Source organism: Melozone crissalis, unplaced genomic scaffold (genome assembly GCF_028551555.1).
Source record: "Melozone crissalis strain CALT ecotype California unplaced genomic scaffold, PUWL_Pcris_2 ptg000068l_1, whole genome shotgun sequence".
Classification (NCBI taxonomy): domain Eukaryota; kingdom Metazoa; phylum Chordata; class Aves; order Passeriformes; family Passerellidae; genus Melozone; species Melozone crissalis.
In genome coordinates, this window is record NW_026535846.1 from 18507290 (window position 1) to 18528497 (window position 21208).

Below are 21208 nucleotides of genomic sequence, written 5' to 3' on the forward strand. Positions count from 1 at the left end.
AAATTTGCATCCATTCTTCTATTCCCAAGGAACAGTAGAATTTGGAGGAGCAAATATTTAAAAATACCTGGAGCAGGGACAGATGTTGATGCAGAAGGCTGGTGTGGTGTGAATGAAGTGCAGGGGTGTTACCAACAGCTATCAGTGCACACCTCAAGGAGCTTTGGAACAAACTTTTAAGGAGAATTTTATGCTTTTAACCCTACAACCCTACAATAGGATTACACAGATCTCTATTATGATCACAGCTTCTGAAGCTTTCTGGAAACTTTGAGAAAGAAAAAACTGCTCCTCCCTCCCCTCCCACAAATATTTGCTAACTTTTAGTTCTGGTTAGGAATTAAAAGCTTAAGTGCTACAGAAATACATAAAACCCTGTTTGCATTGATGTTTTACTGATACAAACCAGGATAATTATTATAACCCTGTGTAATTAACTTAACACATCTCTACAGACCAGTCTCTAAGTACACTGCAAGAACTCCCACCTGCTGAAGTTTGCCAGAGGTTATTTTAACTATTGGACAGCTGAAGATCAGCTTTGGAAAAGGAATTAAAACATGGAAGACAGAATTCAAGCTCAACATGAGTGACTTGGGTGAGGTTTTGGATGCCTTCTCTGGCTGCAAGAACATTCCAACAACAGAGACCCCAAAGGAAGAGCAGGCTCAGCCCCTGCACCTCCTGCCATGGGCAAAGGGAATTCACTGATTTTGAGCAAAATGGGAAAAAGAAGGAAAAGCACACAAGCCACAGATCAGGGCTGGACTGGACCCAACCAGGAAAGCTCCAAGGAAGGGCCCTGTGACCCCACCATGGGCTCACTGTGGTGCCTCTGCAGCTTCTGGATGCGGAACAGGAATACAACAGAGCTCCTCCCTTTATGTCCAAGGGATAACTGAGGGTACAAACTGAGATATCCTGGGGTGAAAGAACAGCAAAAGAGTCCTGAGCCCACTCCAGCTCCAGGGGGAATCTGCTGTCTGTGTGCACCAGAGCTGGAACTGATAATGATCATCACCAAACACCAGAGCAGGAGCTTTTCTGGCAGGAAGCCATGGCCAAAATCTTCTATAATTCAAGATTTAGTTCTGTGGAAATTCCTTTAGTCTGAATGCTTACTTTTGTAATTATGAACCTTTGTGAAAATTTAACATTTTTCTCTAACTCAGTAAGGCAGTAAGAACATCACCAGTTTGTAAACTTGAACTGTGCCCAGATGACAGAAATAATTTCCACCAACCTTTCACTGCAGCCAGGGCACTTTCCCAGTACCTGCTCTTCCATCTCAAACCTTTGCCTGACAGCTCATGAGCAGACCATGCTACTTTTAGATATCAAAACCTAAGCTGGAAAAGAAAGGGATGAGAAACAGGCAAGGAATTCCCAAAGGAGCCTCACAAAGATGATCCTTAAATACAGTAAAAGTAAACTGCAAGTGAACTCTGTGTTCCTGCATATCCCAAATATTTCCAGGACTGATATGCTGAAATAGAGCAAGGGAATCTTCCCCCTAAATAAGGATTCAAAGTGGCACACCAGGGTACACTGGCCTGTCAGATATAACACATCCATGTTTTCCCCACAATAAGACAACTTTGTAATGTTATTTTACCCCTGAAGTACCACTTGCACTAAAGGCCAGCAGTGATATAAAACAGGGGTAACTTTCCAGGAAATGTTTTAAATACTCAGCAATGAATCAGAACATCCATCTTGTTTGTGTTCTTCTCCTCTCACCACCTTTGTGCTGCACATCAAGAACAACTTGAGTCCCTTCAGCTGCTTCCAACTGCTCTTGTGCAAAATGCTTTTAAGGTGCTTATTCTGTGGTGCTTCTAAGCAAGCTAAAAGAAAATACCAACAGAAACACTGTTAAATGATTCATGGTAAAGCCATTAAAGACCAGCTGCTGCCTTACAGGAAAGCTGAAGACGATTCAGGTTTGACATTTCCATTGTATTCCAGGCCTTGCATTACCTCTTCTCCCCAACACAGCTTTTAGGATTGCATTTCAACCCACATTACACCCTGACCTGGGCTCAGGGGGTTTAACTTCCATCACTTTTTCCTTTTTTTTTTTTGAGTGAATTCAAATTCTTCTGGCAGTCATCTTTAAATTTATATTCAAATGACCCCGACAGAGTGTTAGACAAGAGGTTTCCAGGCATTCTTGCTGGAAAAAGTCTTCATTAAGGAAAAGGAGGATGAAGCAGCTGCAAAAGGGGCAGATTTTGTATTAAACAAAGAGCTTTCCAGGAAGCAGTTGTGTTCTTTGATAAGTTTTCAAGCATTTCAAACAGGCACCTCAAAACTAGGCACAGATGGCCCCTAAAGCTTCCAACATCTATCAACCACTCAAGAAATTCCATCTGGGGGATGTTCTGCGTGATACAAAGAGCACACCTATGTTTGCTATATCATTAAGTTTCAAATCTACAAATATTCATACCTAACTATTTGGCCAGATAATGTCCATCTTCCCCCACCACAACAGAAGAAAGCAGCTTATCTAAAAGTATTTCCAACACCACCAAGTCCTTCACAGGTACAAGCAAAGACCAGCCAACACCTCTTGTGAGATGTGAGTTATCACCACCACTCCTGGTGCTTGGGCCAGAATTCTCCTGGAAGTTTTTTTTGCTGTCTCAAAACACTGATTTCTGCCAGCCCTGGGGTCTTGCATTTGAAAATTCAATGATGACAAATGAATCTGAACTATGTTTGAGTTTTGGTCACTTCACAGCCTAATGTCACTAACATATTTAATATTTAGAATCATCCTGCTATGTCACTACAACTGCTCAGTGTCTACATCTTTTGAAAACACTTCTAAGTGTATCTCTGAATGAACTACCACCAGTTAGCATTGGTTTGGAGTCAGGAAACCCCAAGGTAATTCTGGCCCTGAAATGAATTTCCTCTCCATCCCAGCATTTGGGAACAGCTGCAGTCCAAACACCAGACAGAGAGGGTGAGTGAGTGCTGGCCACAGGATGCTGAAAGGAATTTGTCCATAACTGTGAAATTTCTTGGTCAGAATTCCCTTATCTGGGCACACAGCAAGGCTTATTTATTTTCCCAAGCTACCCCTACAGTTAGGCAAAGAGAATTTTGCATTTCTGTTCTGTAATATTTGTACATGCGGCAAGAGAGTCAGAGAGAAGCAACCTTCTATTAAAAAAACCAAATAAATAAAAAATAAACCCCAAGTGCCAAGTTGGTTATAATAAAGTGTCAGTTTGTCTCATATACCAAACAGACCTAATACTGGGTGTATTTAGTGGAAAGACTGCTGAGGAAAATTACACAGTAGTTGTATTAATGGATGGGAAATATAAATAACAAAGGATTGAGCTGCATGATTTGTTTTGAAGTGGCACCAATGTTTCTGAGAGCCTGAATTTTACAGTTTATGCACATATTGACTTCCTCCAGCTCAGTGCAGGACACAATTTGTGATAACAACCAGAAATGTTTGCTTTCCTGTCAGAGGCCATAACCAGCATTTCTTTTGGGTCACAAGAGATCAGATTTAAGTGCAGGAGCTTGCACATCCCTTTGGTTCTCCTCAGTTCCTGGCACCATGCAAACACAGACCTACCAAATCAACAGGGATGAATTAACTCTGGCACATCACATTGCTCAACTCTGCATAAGAGTCATGGACAAGGGAAAGGAATTGAGTTGAATCAATGAAGTGCCCAATTACAAAATGAAGAATTTGCCCTTCACAGCAGGGTCTGAGGGTATGAAGCAAGAAAACTCACACTGACACTTTATGTACAACTTGGTCATTGGCAACGGTCCCCTAAACCATATTTTTTTTAACTGAACCCAGCAAAACTATACAGAATGTGAAAGAATATTTGCAACAGATCTCAAAGGACAGTGTAGAGAAATTCATTATGGTGTACCTGATGTTTAAATTAACTTAACAGATACGGCCTGTAAAACAAACACAGTATGAACCTGTGGATTTTTTTTTTCTTTTTAAAAAAAGGACTTTTACAGAATTCAAGTAGTGTAGCAGGAAACCATAGATGCCTTTTGATCACAGGTCAGGCAAAACAGAGCCACTTGTGGGATTTCCCCCTTGCTTGTGTCTGCTCAGGTGTCCCAGTGGATCTATAAGTCTGTGGATGTGAGCTTTTTCATGCTCCGTCGCTGAGCTAAACTGGAGGCTGCCACAGGCTCCAGCACTGGCTGAAATGTCTTGTGGTTGAGTGCAGAATATGTAGCAGCCATGGCTCCCTAGGGAAAAAGGAAATATGTCATAATTCATGTATGTAGAAGTTTTCATCAGACAATAAAACAATTAAACATTAAATATTCAACTAACTCCATTAAAACCAGACTTGTGTGCCAGGTCATGTGAATTCTCTGAAGTTTGTTAGGGGGGGGGAAAAAAAAAATCTGTTGTTGAACCCTTCCAATGTCTAAGCATGGGTGTCTGACACTTCTTTTTCTTTTGTATTTCCTTTGTATCCCTCAGATGCAGGAGTCACCTGTTAATGCAGGTCAGAGTTTGTATCTTTCAAGCCAGATTAGCACCAATTTCTCCAACACAGCCACTTCAGTGCCCACTGAGGTCCTGACTTCAGACACAGCTCAAGAACTACCTTACAGACACCACACACAAAAATCTCTTCCCCTGCACTGAGGAGAAATAATTATTAAAAATAATTATTTACTAATTTAATTTGTGGAGGGACTTTATACAAGGGTATGTAGGGCCAGGACAAGGGGAATGGTTTCCCACTGCCAGAGGGCAGGGTTAGGGGGATACTGGGGAGGAATTCTGCCCTGTGAGGGGGGGAAGCCCTGGCACAGGGTGCCCAGAGCAGCTGTGGCTGCCCCTGGATCCCTGGCAGTGCCCAAGGCCAGGCTGGACAGGGCTTGGAGCAGCCTGGGACAGTGGGAGGTGTCCCTGCCATGGCAGGGGGTGGATGGCTCAGCTTTAGGTCCCTCCCAACCCAAACCATTCCACCATTCCATGAATTTGTCTCACTACGTAACTTAAAAGAAAAATAGAAAAAACAAGACTTCTGTCTGTAGCTCTAAACCAGCTAACTCCTTGCACAGCCCCCAGCTGAAGCAGCAGCCCAGGTGCCTTTACCTTTACTAGATGTGGGGCATCTTGCCTGTTGAGCTGGTAATGAGGCAGCTGGTCCCTGCAGGCAATCCAGGAGTGCTTCAGCACCTGCTCGGCCGTGTAGCGCTGGTGGGGATCCACGTGCAGCATGTGTGACAGCAAATCCTGCAGGGCAGGGAACACAAACACTGCTCAGTGCAAGGCATCTCAGGTGGCCTTGGAAGCAGCAGGGATGGCAGCAGTGAGAGAAGCACCCTGTGTGGAGGGGTTTACACAATGCCAGCACACAGAGAGCAGCACACAAACGGGATCATTCTGTGCCCTGACACTGCAGAAGCTCAGAACAATGTGTGGCACTATTGGGGCAGCTCAACAGAGCCAGCCTTGATTGCAAAGCAACTCACTGTTGTGCCTTTCATGTTTGTTATGAATATAATCTTTAAAAGACTAGAAATCCTATTCAAATGGAGCAGGCAGATTTTATGGAGGAATGCTATTATTTGTAAATCTCTCTCTCCTTTTTCATTCTGCGCTTTGGGCTCTGCTGCCTCCTTACTACAAATGAATTCAGGGGCAGTGAGACACCAGCAAGGAATTTTTCCTGCAAGAAACCACATAAAGCATAAAGCCAACAGCAATGGACACTTGTTTTTGCCTGTTAGAAGCATTAGCAACAAGCTACTGATTAATTACAACGTTGGTCCAAAGGAGAGGTGGGTGGGAAGGGCACAGAACACAGACAGCAACAGCTTGAAATAAAACCAAAATATGAGCAAGCTGACAGAATGTTCCCTTTGTTTTAGGTACAAAATGTGAAGCATTCTTAAATACACAGAAGTGAATTTCCCATGCTAAGACAGCAAGAGCCAACAAGCATTCTGAATCACTCCTACTGAAATGAACAATAGTGCAGTTCCAGAGGACTGGGAAAAAATATTTAAACATTAATATTTAATATTAAGGCTGATCTTTTTAAAAGGTAACACTGGTGATTATGATACCCACAGAGTGGGTCAACACCATCCCAGGGAATCTATATTCATTACAGATGGAGTCTCTAAATAAAATGTTGGAGCAGATATCCTTCCCTGCAATGAAGTCTGCAGATTATAAACACAAACTCCACTTACAGAGCAGTCTAGCTGATAAAGCTCAGTTGATTTCATTGGAATTCTACAAAAATATAAAACCATAACACATTTACACCTTTGCTGCATCTGAAACGGTATCCCAGTTGCCTCCACTTAGAGAGAATTTTCCACTGCCTATCCGTACTAGGATCTCCTCAGGAGTATCATTGGGACCATTGGCAAATGGAGTATAGCTGGGGAGAGAAAAAAACAACAAAAACACCTTGTTACAGATAAAAACTGCAAGAAATTGGTAAAATCTCAATAATCAGTCAATATCCCAATGCCAACAGAAATATATATCTACATATATAAATATATACATAGAATACAGAATAGATACACATGCTATTAAATAGTAATATTTCTCATATCTAATGGGAAGTACAGATTTATCAAGAGAATAATTTCCCATAGACAGGATTTAGTCATAGGACTAAAAATCTGCTCTTTTTGTGCTAGAGAAGAATTCAGCAAACATCTCTCATTTGGCCACTAGATGCTTCCTAGAGCTTCCTCAGGTTTGGGTGCTGAGGAAACTCCAGAGATCCCAACCCAGAGTGTTCCACACAGGAATGCAGCAGGGGCAGGGACACAAAGTGAGTTAAGGGGATGGGGTGGGAAGACAAAAGGCTGGAGGGTAAAAACAAACCCACCACTCATTTTCACAGACTCCATTCCCTCCTGAAAAGTGGGGGAAGTCTTTGGCACCTCCAAGTCCTGCTCTGGGAAGAGAAACCTTGATCCTACTCTGAGCTAAACGTGGATTGTTTGGCTTTGACTCAGAGCTGCCTGTCCCACCTGTGTCTGTGTCATTCCATCAGCCAATGCCTCACCATTTCTATGGAAGCAAGGATTCAGGCAACATTCTGCGATTTAAGGTAAACAAAACAGCTCAGAAACATTCTCACCCTGCCAACATTGTGTAAAGGAGAACTCCCAAGCTCCATATGTCACAAGCAGCATCATATCCCTGTCTCATGAGAACCTATGAAACAAAGAGTGTTAAATTCTTGTCATTTATTAAAAAAAACCACCCCAAAACAACACCACAGCCTAGGGAAGGGTAAGATCATCCCTGGATCATGTGAGAGATTTGAATGTTGACTTTCTAATATACAAGTTGCAGTAAACACCACCAACATTTCTTGTTCCCAGATCATCTCTTCAGATTTTCAACAGGCTCACATCTTATTTTTGAGGGTGGACTCTGCTGTTTTTAAAGCAGGTTTATTATAAACACATGTACTCATGTTTAAAAAGCATGTGTGATTATATTTAAAGAAAAGTAGCAGAATTGTTGAGGTTTTTTTCCAAGCATTGCTGAAAAGTTTTAGCATCTGACACACCAAAAACAGCACGAAGAAAACAGAGCAGCTTGAAATACCTCTGGTGCCACGAAGTTTGCAGTGTAGCAGGGAGTTAGAAGCAGTCCATTCTCTCCTCGAAGTTGTTTTGCAAATCCAAAATCACAAATCCTGATAGAATCAGCATTGTTTGAATCATCAGTGTACAAAATATTACTGGGTTTAAGGTCTCGGTGCACCACCTTCAAGCAAAGACATTTGAAAAGCCATCATTTAGGAGGAGCAGGTACATTTGTTTCTAATTTACAATTTACAAAAGCTGTTCTGTAGATTAATATACTTATGAGAATTTTAAATAATTATATAACTTTAAAGTACACAAAAATTAAACAATTATATAACCTTAAAGTACCCAAAAATTCGAGTTCAAGTAATGTAATAAAACCTGCTGGCTCATAATGCAACTGGAACCAACATCACCATTTGGCAACAAGAACAGGACAAAAATCTGCAGTTTCATAAAATGCAGAGTCCAAAGGCTTCGCCAGCATAACAGCACAAGCTGTTTTTATTACTCACCTTTGTGATAAAATACAAAACCTCTTAGCAGGAAAACAAGCCAAGCAAAGCACAGAGGGCAGGGGAGTAGTGATTGCAAGCTGTGCCAGGGCTGTGGCTGGCAAGGCTCACTCACTCACCCCCTGGCAGTGCAGGCAGTCCCTCACTCACTCTCCCTCCCTCACTCACCCCCTGGCAGTGCAGGCAGTCCCTCACTCACTCTCCCTCCCTCACTCACCCCCTGGCAGTGCAGGCAGTCCCTCACTCACTCTCAGTCCCTCACTCACCCCCTGGCAGTGCAGGCAGTCCCTCACTCACTCTCCCTCCCTCACTCACCCCCTGGCAGTGCAGGCAGTCCCTCACTCACTCTCAGTCCCTCACTCACCCCCTGGCAGTGCAGGCAGTCCCTCCCTCCCTCACTCACCCCCTGGCAGTGCAGGCAGTCCCTCACTCACTCTCCCTCCCTCACTCACCCCCTGGCAGTGCAGGCAGTCCCTCACTCACTCTCCCTCCCTCACTCACCCCCTGGCAGTGCAGGCAGTCCCTCCCTCCCTCACTCACCCCCTGGCAGTGCAGGCAGTCCCTCACTCACTCTCACTCCCTCACTCACCCCCTGGCAGTGCAGGCAGTCCCTCACTCCCTCACTCACCCCCTGGCAGTGCAGGCAGTCCCTCACTCACTCTCCCTCCCTCACTCACCCCCTGGCAGTGCAGGTAGTCCACGGTCTTGGCGATGGTGAAGAGCACCGCGCTCGCCTCCCGCTCCGAGAAGAATTTCTGCCGCAGGATCCGGTCCAGCAGCTCCCCCCCCTTCATCAGCTCTGTCACCAGGTAGATGAATCTGCCATCATCATACACCTGGGGAGAGGTTTAACAGGGCACTCACACTCAGAGCATTCTCACAGAGGCAACATCTGCAGTTCCACGTGCCCACAAATCCCCTCCTCCCACAGCAGGGGCAGCACAAACAGCAGGGGCTGCCAGAGCAGGGAGGGCAAGGCGGCTCCTGTGTCACCCTGGGAGCTCATGACTCAAGCTGTTAATTCATCACTCTCCATTCAAGCTGTTAATTCATCACTCTGAGTTATTTAGTGATTTTTTAGTGTAAAGAGCTGCTGTTGGAAGAGGAGAGCAGCCCCACACTCCTGACTGCTCTTCCCTTCCATTGCAGGCCACTGCTGTCTCACGTTACCAACACACTGGCTGCTCCTTTGAAACAAGAAGAAATCTGGCATTTCTAACCTTTACATCATTCCTCACTTCAAGCTGCTTAAACAGCCTTTAGAAAAATTAATATCAGGACAATGCTGTGTTTTGAGACACTCCCTCTAATGTTACATAGTGCTCTCCCAGTAGATTTTTCTAGGTAAAGAAATTTAATAAATCCCAATAAACTGCCTACATCTGCATTTAGTTTTTTCAGCCCTGTCTAATAAGAGGCAGCAGAAAAGGAGGTACATACATCCTTTAAAGTAATAATGTTTGGATGTTGCCCATAACGCATGAGAATCTCGATTTCTTCTGAGGGATCCCTTTTGCTTTTATCAATTATCTGCAAAAAATAACAGGAAAAACAACTTGCATAAACAAGTCTATTAAACACAGACATTTTTTGTATTTATATTCTCATTTCAACAACAGAATACTAAAATTCTAGAGTTCATTACTTCTTTCTAATCATGAGTAATTTATCCTCCAGCTTCTCATCCCATTTATTCATTTCTTGCTCTAGCCTTGTTAAAATTCCATCATTAATGCAGCCTGTCCTGCTCCACTGAACAAGGAAATGCACTGGGCTGAAGCATCACTAATTCCCTGCAGCCCAGTTCCACCCTTGTGAATCTCACTTTATTTCAGGTATTCCTGTACAGTATTTTCAGCTTCCAAGACTGTAATTTATAACCACATACAAACACAGCAACTGGAAAACTCACAAATTTAAGTTTTCAAACCTACTAGCCAATATTTTCAGAGTGGAATTGATGCCAGTACCTTCACAGCAAACTCCATGTTTGTAGCTATGTGGATACATCTCTTGCAAACAGAGTAGGAGCCCACACCAATATCTTCCTTCAGTTCATAGACATCAGTGAACTGTGCACTGTTTCCATGAAGCTGCTTTAAAAAAAACAGGCAAGTGTTATCTAAAGCAACAGGATTCTCTTTGCCATTACACTGGTACCAAGAGCAGAAATTTCTCCTGCTTGCTCATGATTTTTCTTTGAAATTCTGCCTTCAGAAAAACAGCAACTCACTTTTTAAAATTAAAAATACCCTATGGAAGTATTTAATGAGACACATTTTATAACAGTCTCCCCAACAAAGCAAGAAGAACTGTAAATACTGAGCATTGGTCAGTCTTTGGCATGCCAAGGAGGTTTCCCAAAAAGCAAAACATTACCTGGACTATGGGCAGGATGTTGGTGAGGGGTGATATTTTATGGTCTTCTACAGTAGTAGTTGCAACAAAACTGAATCCTTTGAAGAGCTGGTGGGCATTTGCACTGGGTGGGACCCCTGGAGAATCTGGGGCACACAGGCACACAGGGTTAGTGTGGTACAGCCAGCAAGGCCATTTCAGAGCATTCAGGAGAGGGATGTTACAAAAATCATCTTGAGATGAGGGAAGCAAGCAAAAGGAACACCAATGTTAAAACATAAATAAAACTTCTGTTATCTGTGCTCTCTTACCTCAGCAACACAAACAAATATTCCAGAATTTTATCTAAAACTGCAAAGCACTGCAGGAATTTATGTGTGAACACATGTTTTAAGGAATAAGTTTATTGAAACAGAACTACTTGTGGAAAAGAAATAAAGATCATTATCTTGTGTTCAACAGCTTTGTAACACAGAAGAGCAACAACAGAATGTGCTGCTTCACTGGTGAATGAGCTGCTGGCAAGGCACAAGTGAGGCAACAACAATATCCAATTAGTAAATCTTCACTGAAAAGATAACCTTCAATTATTAGAATTAAGTTTTTCTCAGGTTATATTCTGTGCACCTCTGAATTCACTGTCTGAAATCTCACAGTGAGCACAGCTCAATAACTTTGTGTGGCCTATTAAGAGCACAAACCTTCTCCCAACAATCATGAGAAGAGGGTTTAAAAGCTGGATGCAGCAGGAAGGAAAAAAAATCACAAAAGAAAACCTGAAGTGAAACTTGAGGCAGACCAAGAAATAATAATGATAACAGTTAATGCTTCTTAAAGCAAGGCATTCTCAATGCAAAACTGAGCCTAGAAAGAATCACTGCTGCAATCAAACTGAGTTTATTTTAATATTGAATATTTCCCCTCAAACACTGCATGCCTGGCTTGAATCATAACTAGAAACCATAGTCCAGCTTTTAATACTCCATTTATTTTTTTCTTCCTGAGTCAAAGATTAGCAAAATATTCAAAGAACAGAAACCTGCTGAGGGGAACATCCTCCTTCAGAGCACTGGAACCCTGGTGCATCCTTTGCTTTTAACTTTGTCCCTGGCTTTCCTGCTTGTTGTTTTAGCATTAATTTGACCCTCCTGTCCCACAAACTTCACCAATTTATAGCCATGCAGAGTTACCTTTTGGTGTTTTTGCTGTGAATTCTGGATCAAAACAGAAAGTATCTTCTGGCTTTCCAGAGGCAGGTTTGAATGGAGGCTGAATTTCTCTTCTGAACAGTTTCTGAAAGAGGAGAAAGATTTAAGGGTCACCAAAGCTTCCATGGGTGCTGTTATTTTGCCAAGATAAAGGGTAAAGGACAAACACCTCAACCCATGTTAGGCACATCCCTCTTGGCAAGGAACTGCCCATTCTCAGAGCTCTATTCCAGGTGTTTCCAAATCCACCCAAATAAATCAGGGAAGTATCTCAAATCTGCAATAAATCCCATTTACAGCTAAGGAACAGAAAACCTCATGTCAAAAGATGTGGAATCCCTATGCAAAATTGAGGAAGTTCTAAAAGCATTTCCTTGCTATTTCTCTCCTCCTTTCAGATCTAGCTTTTGCAGGTTTTTTTTAATTTAACCTTCCTGCACAAAAGCATACAGTACATTTTAGTTTAAAAATACAAATCAACTAACCAATCAAAATCAGGGAAAGGGACAGACCCTTCCTGCAGGATTCCTGGGAACACCAGCAGCCTCTCCCAACTAGAAACGCTCCAATGATTTCAGCTTGAGAATGCTGCAACTCTTAATTATTTAAAAAGTAAATGCACAATTTGTAATTAATGCTCTCTATCTGCAGTCAATACTGCAGCTCCAGATGCCAAGGAATTGGAGGAGAAGGCAGGATGTGCCAGGCAGCAGTAATGCAATGTTTGCTGTGCCCTATTCAGATGTAAATACTGCTACAAATGCTACAACACACAGAAAAATCAGCAACAGCTTTATCATTCAGATCCTTTTGTACTCACATTCCAGTCAACAGTAGAAAAAAAAGGATGTCTCTTGATTTCTTCAACTCCATCAGAACCAGCTCCTGAACAAAAGAAAGACTGCATTTAACACACTTGTGGGTAAAGACTTTGAAGATTGCACTAAAAATTAGTTCATTTCCAAAAAGTTTGCACAGAGGTGATTATTTGAGGGAACTGTGAATACTGAAATATTCCATGGATGTAAAATACCCAGGGAGGCAAAGAGAGGAGAAAAAGCCCATAAATAAATACGGTGTCAATATTCTTTGCTGGGACACTGTCAGAGCTTTGGCTCACTCCTAAGTCACTGATCTCACATTTTGACCATTCCTTGGCCAAACCCTGGAAGCCATGACCCAAACTAACAGGAAATGGTACCCAAATGCTACTGATCACCTTGAGAGTCTCTAGCAGTTGCTTTTCTTTGAAATAAAATGTTAGGCTGAGTTGATTATTTTAAGATCCAAAGAAATGAACCAACCTAATCTATTTGATGGGTTCCTTTTAAACAACATCCTCAGGAGACTTTGTGCTTCAGGGCTGAGGAACTGAGGCATTCCCAGCTTTGCTCTAAAAGAAAACAGAGAACAAGTCAGAGGAAGAAACTTATCTTAGTAAAAACTGTTTACATAGATTTCACTGCACAGTTTGATGTATCAAGGATCTATTCCAAAGCCTTGTAGAGAGCACACACTTAACTCATCAACTTTTTAAGTTTCCTGTTATAGGAGTGGTTTAAAATAAAACCCAGCAGAGAACAAACACATCACACCAAAACCACCAAACCCCACCCAAGCAAGCTTTCTGCTGAAACAGAGTAAAATAGTTATCTTAGGAATATGTAAGTATTTTCAAAGGTATCTTTATGTCACCAGGAGGTTTTTACCAAAATAATATCAGCACCAGAAAAGACTCACCAAATCCCCAGTTACCTGCCCTTGGAGTGATTGCTACTACCCCTCCAGGGCTCATTGAGCCACCATATAAAAGCTCACTGACTTCAGCATTTATTGTATTTAATGAAAACTCTAAAGCCAAGCAGGAAATGCCTGTGCAGAACTGCAGCATCACTGGGAGCTGCAGGGAGCAGCTCAAGGTCTGAGCCATCCTTTCACAGGCAGCAGCACCAGGAACTCCCACTCAGGGCAAGCTCCAATGCCCTGAACTGGCAAGAACTGAGTTCCTCCCTCCTCCCCTTCCCCATCACCCCTCAGAGGGCCCCAGGCTCTGCCTGTGCCAGGAGGAAACTCTGCTAGCTGAGCACAGACAGATGAGAACATATTTGCCCAACAGCCCCGCTCAGTGAGCACCAGCTCACCCAGTCTGTCCAGTCCAGCAGCTTCTGCTGTAACTGGGGCAATTGAAATGAGAATTTGAGCACGTAAGGGCTCTCCACACATCTGTACACAAAGCAACACCTGATCAGCTGCTGCTTACAAAACAAGGTGTGCTGTAACAGTAGCAAGGGAGTGTAACGACAACAGAGTGCAAATCAAGCTGCTCTCAGTCACTGCACTGTTCTTATCTTCATTATACGCCTATAATCAAAGTACAAATTCATCCCTGAGATTTTAATTGCTGGGGATACTTAATGGTACTTCACAGCCTGGCATCTAAAGCTTATCAAGGGGCTTTGCTGTTTGCTCCTGTTGTAGCTCAGTGCTCTCACAATCATAAAATGGTTTGAGCTGGAAGGGACCTTAAAGCTCATCTTGTTCCATCCCCTGCCACGGGGACACCTTCCCCAAGACCAGGCTGCACAAGGAGTTACAACAAGCTACTAAAACATGTTTAAAATAACATTTTTGGAGTTCTGAAAAAGGAAGGAGATGTACTTACTTCAGTATCATATTCATAGTCTCATTTCGATCTTTACCTTGGAATGGCAGGGTACCAGTGAGCATTTCAAACTGGAAAGAACAAATGTTAATCTAAATCAACACTTCTTCCCCCAGCTGCTGAAACAAAGTGTTAAACACTGCACTCTTTCCTACCTCTACACCACACTGGTTGAACTTTGAAAAGATTATGGAAGTGTTCACAAATCTAAAATTCTGCTCTCACATGCAGTTTACATGATGAGAACAGTGGCATGTGTAGCATGATGATGATGGAGGAATATTATACATCAAGAAGATACCAGAAAGTAATAAAATCTCCTCCAAAACCAGTTTTAGATGTTGCCATTTCCCAAAAACTGCAAGAATGGTAAATTCTAGAACAGTGGTTTACTTTTCAAGTCCACCTCTGTGTCAGGCTGATGCTCTAACACACCCCAGAAGTGGCAGCAGTTACTGACTTATCTCACTTCCCCACTCCAGCATTCCTTCCACAGGCTCACTCTCACAGAAATGCCATTTAATATTCCTTCAAACCAAGCCTTCAAGCCTGTTTTTAAGTTTAACTATCAAGTAACATGCAAAGTAAAAATACAAAGTGAAGTCTCACTCTGACTACAACTGGTTTTAACTACTAAAACAACAACCCAGGATTTTTCAGGTGCCTGATAAACATTCTTAGAGGCGAAAAATCAATTTTATTCCACCCAGTAGCAATTCAGTGTCCCCTTTACCCAAGCATCCCTAAGCAGAACTGGACAAGCTTATTCTAAGTGCATTTGTGTGAGCTTAGCAAGGGAAGCAAGAGGCAAATACAGTACCATGAGGACACCAAAGGACCACCAGTCAGCACTCTGGTTGTGCCCTCGCCTGTTTACCACTTCAGGAGCCATGTACTCTACAGTACCACAGAAAGAATAGGCCTTCTTCTCTTGGTCTACTGATTCCTTGCTGAGTCCAAAGTCTACAACAGCACCACAAGAACACAGCCAGTAAAGAATGGCAGGGGAACAGAAATAAATCAATAGATGGTAATTCAAAATGTAAGCGTTGAGAGGTTTGGGTCGGTTATTTTCAGAAATGTGATTAGCACAGCTCTCCATGAAACAAGAGACTGCAGGTATCTGGAGAGAGCACATTTCATCTACTACACACCTCCAAACCATTCTAAAAGTCATTAAATTCAGGATTAGCCATCAAAGTTATTACTGAATTAACGTGGCATTTGAAATTCTACACCTTTAGAGCTCTAAAACACTCAGAAGTTCTCATTTTCTCTGTTTACTGCCTGCTTTATTCACACAAAAAATTGGATAAAAGTAAAAATCAGTTTCAAAGGGAATGCAGCCTGCATGGTCTGGTCTTACTGAATGATAAATAAATAAAATCACACTAAAAATATTGGTGTTACATAAGGCAACATGGTTCTGTAACCGGCCTCAAGTTCAGTACAGAACAGCCCTGCATTCCCAGAATATTTCATTCCCAGAACATTTTCCTTGTTGTGGATACACAAGTCCCTGACACTGGCTCAGCTCTCAAACATTCCTTTTTTCACAGGAGAAAATCATTGCTAATCAATGCTCCCATCCATTGTTTCCACTTTCAGAAGGAAGTGACAAATTTAGGATTGAATTGTGTTTAAATATAGAAGAATTTTAAAAGGTATGCATTTCATAAACCTGATCTCCATCACCATTATTCTATCAAGTCTTTTAGGCTTTAAAAAACATTTTCTCTTGGAATCTAAGAGCAATATCTTAGATTAAACTATATGATGAAATCTCTAGTACAAAATTATCACAGTCAATGTAATTTAAAGCTTCCAGAAATTTACAGTAACTTGTTTTCTAAACTGTCTTTTATATACATCATTTCTAGAATATATGTATTTGTATTGTTCCTTACAGAACCATTTTCTGAAATTTTACATGCATTTAAAATTGATAATACAGAAACTCAAAAAAACTCATTTACAAAGACATGTAATAATGAGTGGTGCCTACCTGTTAACTTGATATGTCCTGCTTCATCAAGCAAAATGCTGAAAATTAAAATTCACATTCACCAAAACACATAAAGATCAATGCTTACATAAAACATTTAAAATATAAGTTAAAAATTACGACATGAAATTCTATTCTTTTTTTAACAAGCTACTATTATTTCATTTAAAACACAGATGTGTTTTACATTTTGTATTTGTTTACAAAGTCTTAACAAAAATAGCTGTAATTTTTTACAGTGGAAAATGCAAAGCAACAACAAAATACACGTAATAGTGGTAAAATACATTTTACTTTACTTTTCTGGCTTCAGGTCCCTGTACACAATTCCCAAGCTGTGAAGGTGATCCAAAGCAAGGGCCAGTTCTGCGAGGTAGAATTTCACATCTTCCTCTGTAAACATAACCTAATAAGAACTGTATAGATTTACCTTCTGATCTTGTCTTCAGTTTTTAAAACTGCAATCTAAAAAATATATACTCCTGTCTGCCTAGATTTCAAACTTAGCTTTCAAAGTCCCTTGTGAACTCATAATTCATGAGTTCAGCCAAGAGAAATGATTTACTAATATCTGTTAATTATAAAGTATAAAGTTAATTATAAAGTATAAAAAGAACTACCTGCAATACTTAAATAAAATCACCAGCCTTACTGCAGAGCATTAATTAACTTTTAGATAATAAATTAATTGTTATATTTGGTGTAACTGACACCCAGCACTCCTCCTGCCACAAACCCAGACAGTTTTCCACTGCATCATAAAATTTAATATATGGCTGCTGTATTGGGTGAGTGTGAACTCACATCAACAAGATTTAGAAAAAAAAAAGCAAAAATAATTTAGGAAAAAAACATGGAGAATAAATCACTGGTGACAGTAACAGTGACAGCCTGGGAGTTGAAGAACCAGCTCTGTTCTTGGGGAAAAAAACTATTACAGAACCCTGGTGAGACACTGAAATACTGATGTTACTTCTAGAGCAGAGATGCACTTCTGTCCTGAGCACTCCACAGGTTGCTTTAATTTAATGTACAAAACTCTGCCTGCTTTGGCTCTTGTCCTGTTCTACAGATTTCTGGAGGAGCTTGGAATCTTTAAAGGACTGAATTTGGGCTTTAAGGGAACTATTCCCTTATTTGCTGAATCCAGCAGGATTCCAAGCTCTTTCAGTAATTTCTAAAACATGACAAGAGCCAAAGCAGGCACAGTTTTTATACTAAATTAAAGCAACCTGTGGAGTGCTCAGGACAGAAGTGCAGTGCAGCCACTCAGTCACTCGTGGGCTCCCTGGTTCCTGAGCTCTGCATGGCTCAGGTGTGATCTGATCTCAGGCTCAGAATATTCCTGATTTCCATAATGACAGGGGCTGACCTCGGGTGAACAATGAAGCTGTGACACTCCACACAGTGTCACCTTCACACCTCTAAAGATCAGTGCTCATGCTGGGTTTCACCTCTTGCAAAAGAGCAAAGGGAAACCTTGGATTTCATTATTACTCCTTGGATTTCATTATTACTCCTTGGATTTCATTATTACTCCTTGGAGCAGCCAAAATGCAAATCTCAGAATATAATGATGCTAAATGCCAATCTGCCATCTCCCCATAATGACATGCAAAGCTGTTCTCTGGGTCAAGTCAAACATGATGCAAGTCAGCTCCATTAAATATTACCAATCAGAACTTCATTACACACTCGTCTCACTGCCACAGCTGAAACTCTCATGCCCACATTAGAATTTAAAGATCAACAAAATAACTTCAATAACTTTAATAACTTCATACTAAACCAAATGAATTTAAAATAATCCTTGTGTGCAAAGTATAGAATGCCACAGGGAATTTATCCTCATGTGCATTGTCCATAGGCTGTTTTACCATGGACTTTTGAAACTACCTCACATTCCCACCAGAAAATAAAAACCTGATTTTTTCATATCCATATACATAAAAGCCAGTATAAAAGGTAACTTAAGTGTTCCAAAAAACAGGGGGTCTTAGCACTTGGAAAACTTGAGAATTACAACTTCTTGATTCCCACAGGGAACACATCCCTCTTTCAAGCCCCAGCAAGAGTCCTCATGGACAGCCTGGCATCCTTTATTTGAGATATTCCATGGGGGATAATCCCAGCTGGGTCAGTGCCAGCGAACAGCTCCTCCTGCTATTCCAGAATCCCCTCTGGAACTGGACATTCCATATCAAAGCCTGACCTCTTTCCTACCTCCTGCTCCAATAACCCAGGACAAGCTGGTCACTTGAAATTTTTAACAGCCATTTTAGCTTCCAGATTAATTAATTCTGAGCTCAATTCTTACATATAATCACTGTGTTACCAATCTCAGCTTTTAACAAAAATGCCTTTAAATTCTTTCCCTTTTGCCTGTTCCTAAAGGAAAATTCTTATTTTTATGAGAAGTATAAGGGGAAAAAACTCTCCTGGCCTCACATACTGGGAATAAACAACCTCCTCCATGCCATGAAAAAAATCAGATAACACAGTTTTCTCATTTAAGAAAGTGGCTTTCCCTGTGCTTTGGCAATATAAATGGATTTACAGTGGTGAAAACACTGAAAACCTCACTTGCTGTGAAGCTGTTGAGAAAGTGCCATTAAAAATTTAGATCTTTATAAAAGGCTTGCCATAAGAAAATAAAAGTCTCCTAAACGTGTTCATAACACTTAAGGTAACATGTAATAAATATTTGATGGCAAATGTTTTTAAAAAACAACAACAGCCTGTATCTGTATCCCATCCCCTCCTCTGGAGCTCTCCCTCCAGGAAACAAAAACAGAAATGAAAAATTCAAGGTCCAGTTGTGTGGCAGGGCTGGATGGAGGGGAGTGGGCTCAGAAGCACTTTGTGTTCCCATTCTGTGGGACTCAGGATGAGCATTGGCATTGCAGCACCAGGCAATTTTACAGTGCAGCAGAAAGCTCTCAGGGCTGCAGCATTCCAGGAGCACCTAAGCTGACTAAGAGCATGAGAACTACACATCCCCTTCCCTCAGTGCTAAATATTCATTTACTTCAGTTGTGTTTCCAAGCAACAAAACATTTTTAGACAAAAGAACTGTACTTTGCAGATGCCAAATTAAAACTTGGGCTACTCATCACTAAACACTCGGGTTTCTTAAGGATAGAAGAGAATCTAGGATATGTAAGGAAAGCCCAAAAGTTATTAAAAACTTCACTATGACAAAAAAATGAGGGAAAACAGGTTTAGAAGCCAACCCTGTACCAACAAAACCCAACCCCTGTCTAAGAGTGAGTGGAGATAAAATTTTAGGTACTTACCTCTTTGGATAATCGTGTGAATACATCTCCTCCCCTGAGAAAATCCAATATTAAATAGAGCTTCCCTTCAGTCTGAAAGGCTTAAAAAATTTAAAAAAGTAAATAAAAATCAATAGTTGTATGACAAAGCTACAAAACAAATCTGAATGCTTTTACAACTAGGAAATTTCAATCACAGGCAGTCCTTTGGTTTGTGGAAGTGAAATAATTCAGCACATGAGGTAATTTATTGAATGATTCCTTGCTTCTTCACAGAAGAAAATCTTAGTCATGAGAGATGATTAAAATAATGTTCTTTTATTTCTCCTTTGTCAAAGAGGGAAGCAGCAAGGACATCAATTACTGTGGTTTGGTTTGAATCAATGCAAAGTACAAAACCTCTGCAGAACTTGAACATAAAGATTCAGAAAGTTCTTACAAGAGAGCATGTAGCCACATTTCTCTTCACAGAGAAAAGCAAGGCACAACTTCCCAATAATATTCCTGGGATTCACATTCTCTGAACCTCAGAGAAAGGAAAAACAATCCTTATTTGCTGTGCCTGTGTTTGTGCAATAGTAGACTGCAATATGGAGACTGTTTACCCAAAGTGATGACGTTTTGTTTCCTTGGCCTGTCAGGGCCAGGTGTGTGTGTGGGGACTGTTGGGTGACAGTCACGAGTTCTGTGCAGTTGGAGGCTTGGCAGATTCAGTTTAGATGTAATGCAATACAGTATAGAATAATATAGGATAATAAAGCAATTAATTAGCCTTCTGATAAGATGGAGTCCTCCTCATCATTCCTCCCGGACATCGGGGGTGAAAATATCCACTACAAAACTTCTCTATAGCTAAATATTTACACTCCTTTTTTATTTTCCCAAGTGCTAGAAGCTAATGTGGGCCCTCCAAAGGTGAGGGAGAGCAGGAGCAGCTGTGGCCTGAGGCAGGGAGGAAGGGGCAGAGCACAGGACCCACCATAGTGCAGTTTGACGATGAACGGGTGGTTCACCTCCACCAGGATGTCGCGCTCCATCTTGGTGCGGACCCTGTCCCGAACTGAGGGAGAGAAACAACAACAGTGGGACACAAATGCATTTAGCAGCACACAGAAAGGTTTGCTGGCTAAAGGAATCTCTGCCCTCATCCCCTGATTTGTTTTTTGATGTTAAAGCCTCCCACAAAACCCCTCCTTTCAGACAGCAGGATTCTGGTTTGTTTCCTGCCTGCCCCAGCTTTCTTCTTTGCCTCATTGCATTTCCAGCACATCCCCATATTTTGTGATAATCCATATTGCTTTCAAGAAAAAAGCTCTTATCTACATTCCCAACTACAATTTTTGAATTAACTCTCTGTCCTGAATATAAAATATTTTTTAGATTTCTTTTTCCCCTTTAACAGTAAAGCTCTATTTACACACAGTGGATTCACACCCATTCGAGTGTCTCCTGAAAGCCAAAACACTGAATTAAATTGTTCTGGCTCCTGGAACAAAGGAATGACTTAATTTTAACCACAGCAGAGTTCTGACTTAACGAAAGACAAAAGGAAAACTGTTTATGAAATTAACTTGTTTTCATATAATGAA

The 21208-nt window shown here is 41.3% G+C and overlaps 1 protein-coding gene across 2 annotated transcripts in view; it reads right to left on the reverse strand.

The window, feature by feature from the left end:
• Window positions 1-400: 400 nt before the first annotated feature.
• RPS6KA6 (ribosomal protein S6 kinase A6) overlaps window positions 401-21208 on the reverse strand; it is a 35986-nt gene continuing 15178 nt past the window's right edge. The window contains exons 5-22 of one of the 2 annotated variants that reach the window (XM_054289493.1): window positions 20599-20679; window positions 19641-19720; window positions 16644-16750; window positions 16345-16382; window positions 15160-15302; window positions 14340-14410; window positions 12982-13070; window positions 12498-12562; window positions 11660-11762; window positions 10491-10615; window positions 10082-10204; window positions 9552-9641; window positions 8789-8947; window positions 7613-7774; window positions 7137-7213; window positions 6302-6419; window positions 5120-5260; window positions 401-4254 (exon numbers count right to left, since the gene is read on the reverse strand). In XM_054289493.1, coding sequence (XP_054145468.1) covers window positions 4129-4254; window positions 5120-5260; window positions 6302-6419; window positions 7137-7213; window positions 7613-7774; window positions 8789-8947; window positions 9552-9641; window positions 10082-10204; window positions 10491-10615; window positions 11660-11762; window positions 12498-12562; window positions 12982-13070; window positions 14340-14410; window positions 15160-15302; window positions 16345-16382; window positions 16644-16750; window positions 19641-19720; window positions 20599-20679 — 1898 coding nt within the window. In that variant the 3' untranslated portion in view covers window positions 401-4128. Of the gene's footprint in view, window positions 4255-5119; window positions 5261-6301; window positions 6420-7136; window positions 7214-7612; window positions 7775-8788; window positions 8948-9551; window positions 9642-10081; window positions 10208-10490; window positions 10616-11659; window positions 11763-12497; window positions 12563-12981; window positions 13071-14339; window positions 14411-15159; window positions 15303-16344; window positions 16383-16643; window positions 16751-19640; window positions 19721-20598; window positions 20680-21208 lie in introns of both variants that reach the window. The other variant, XM_054289492.1, reaches the window with a different exon arrangement.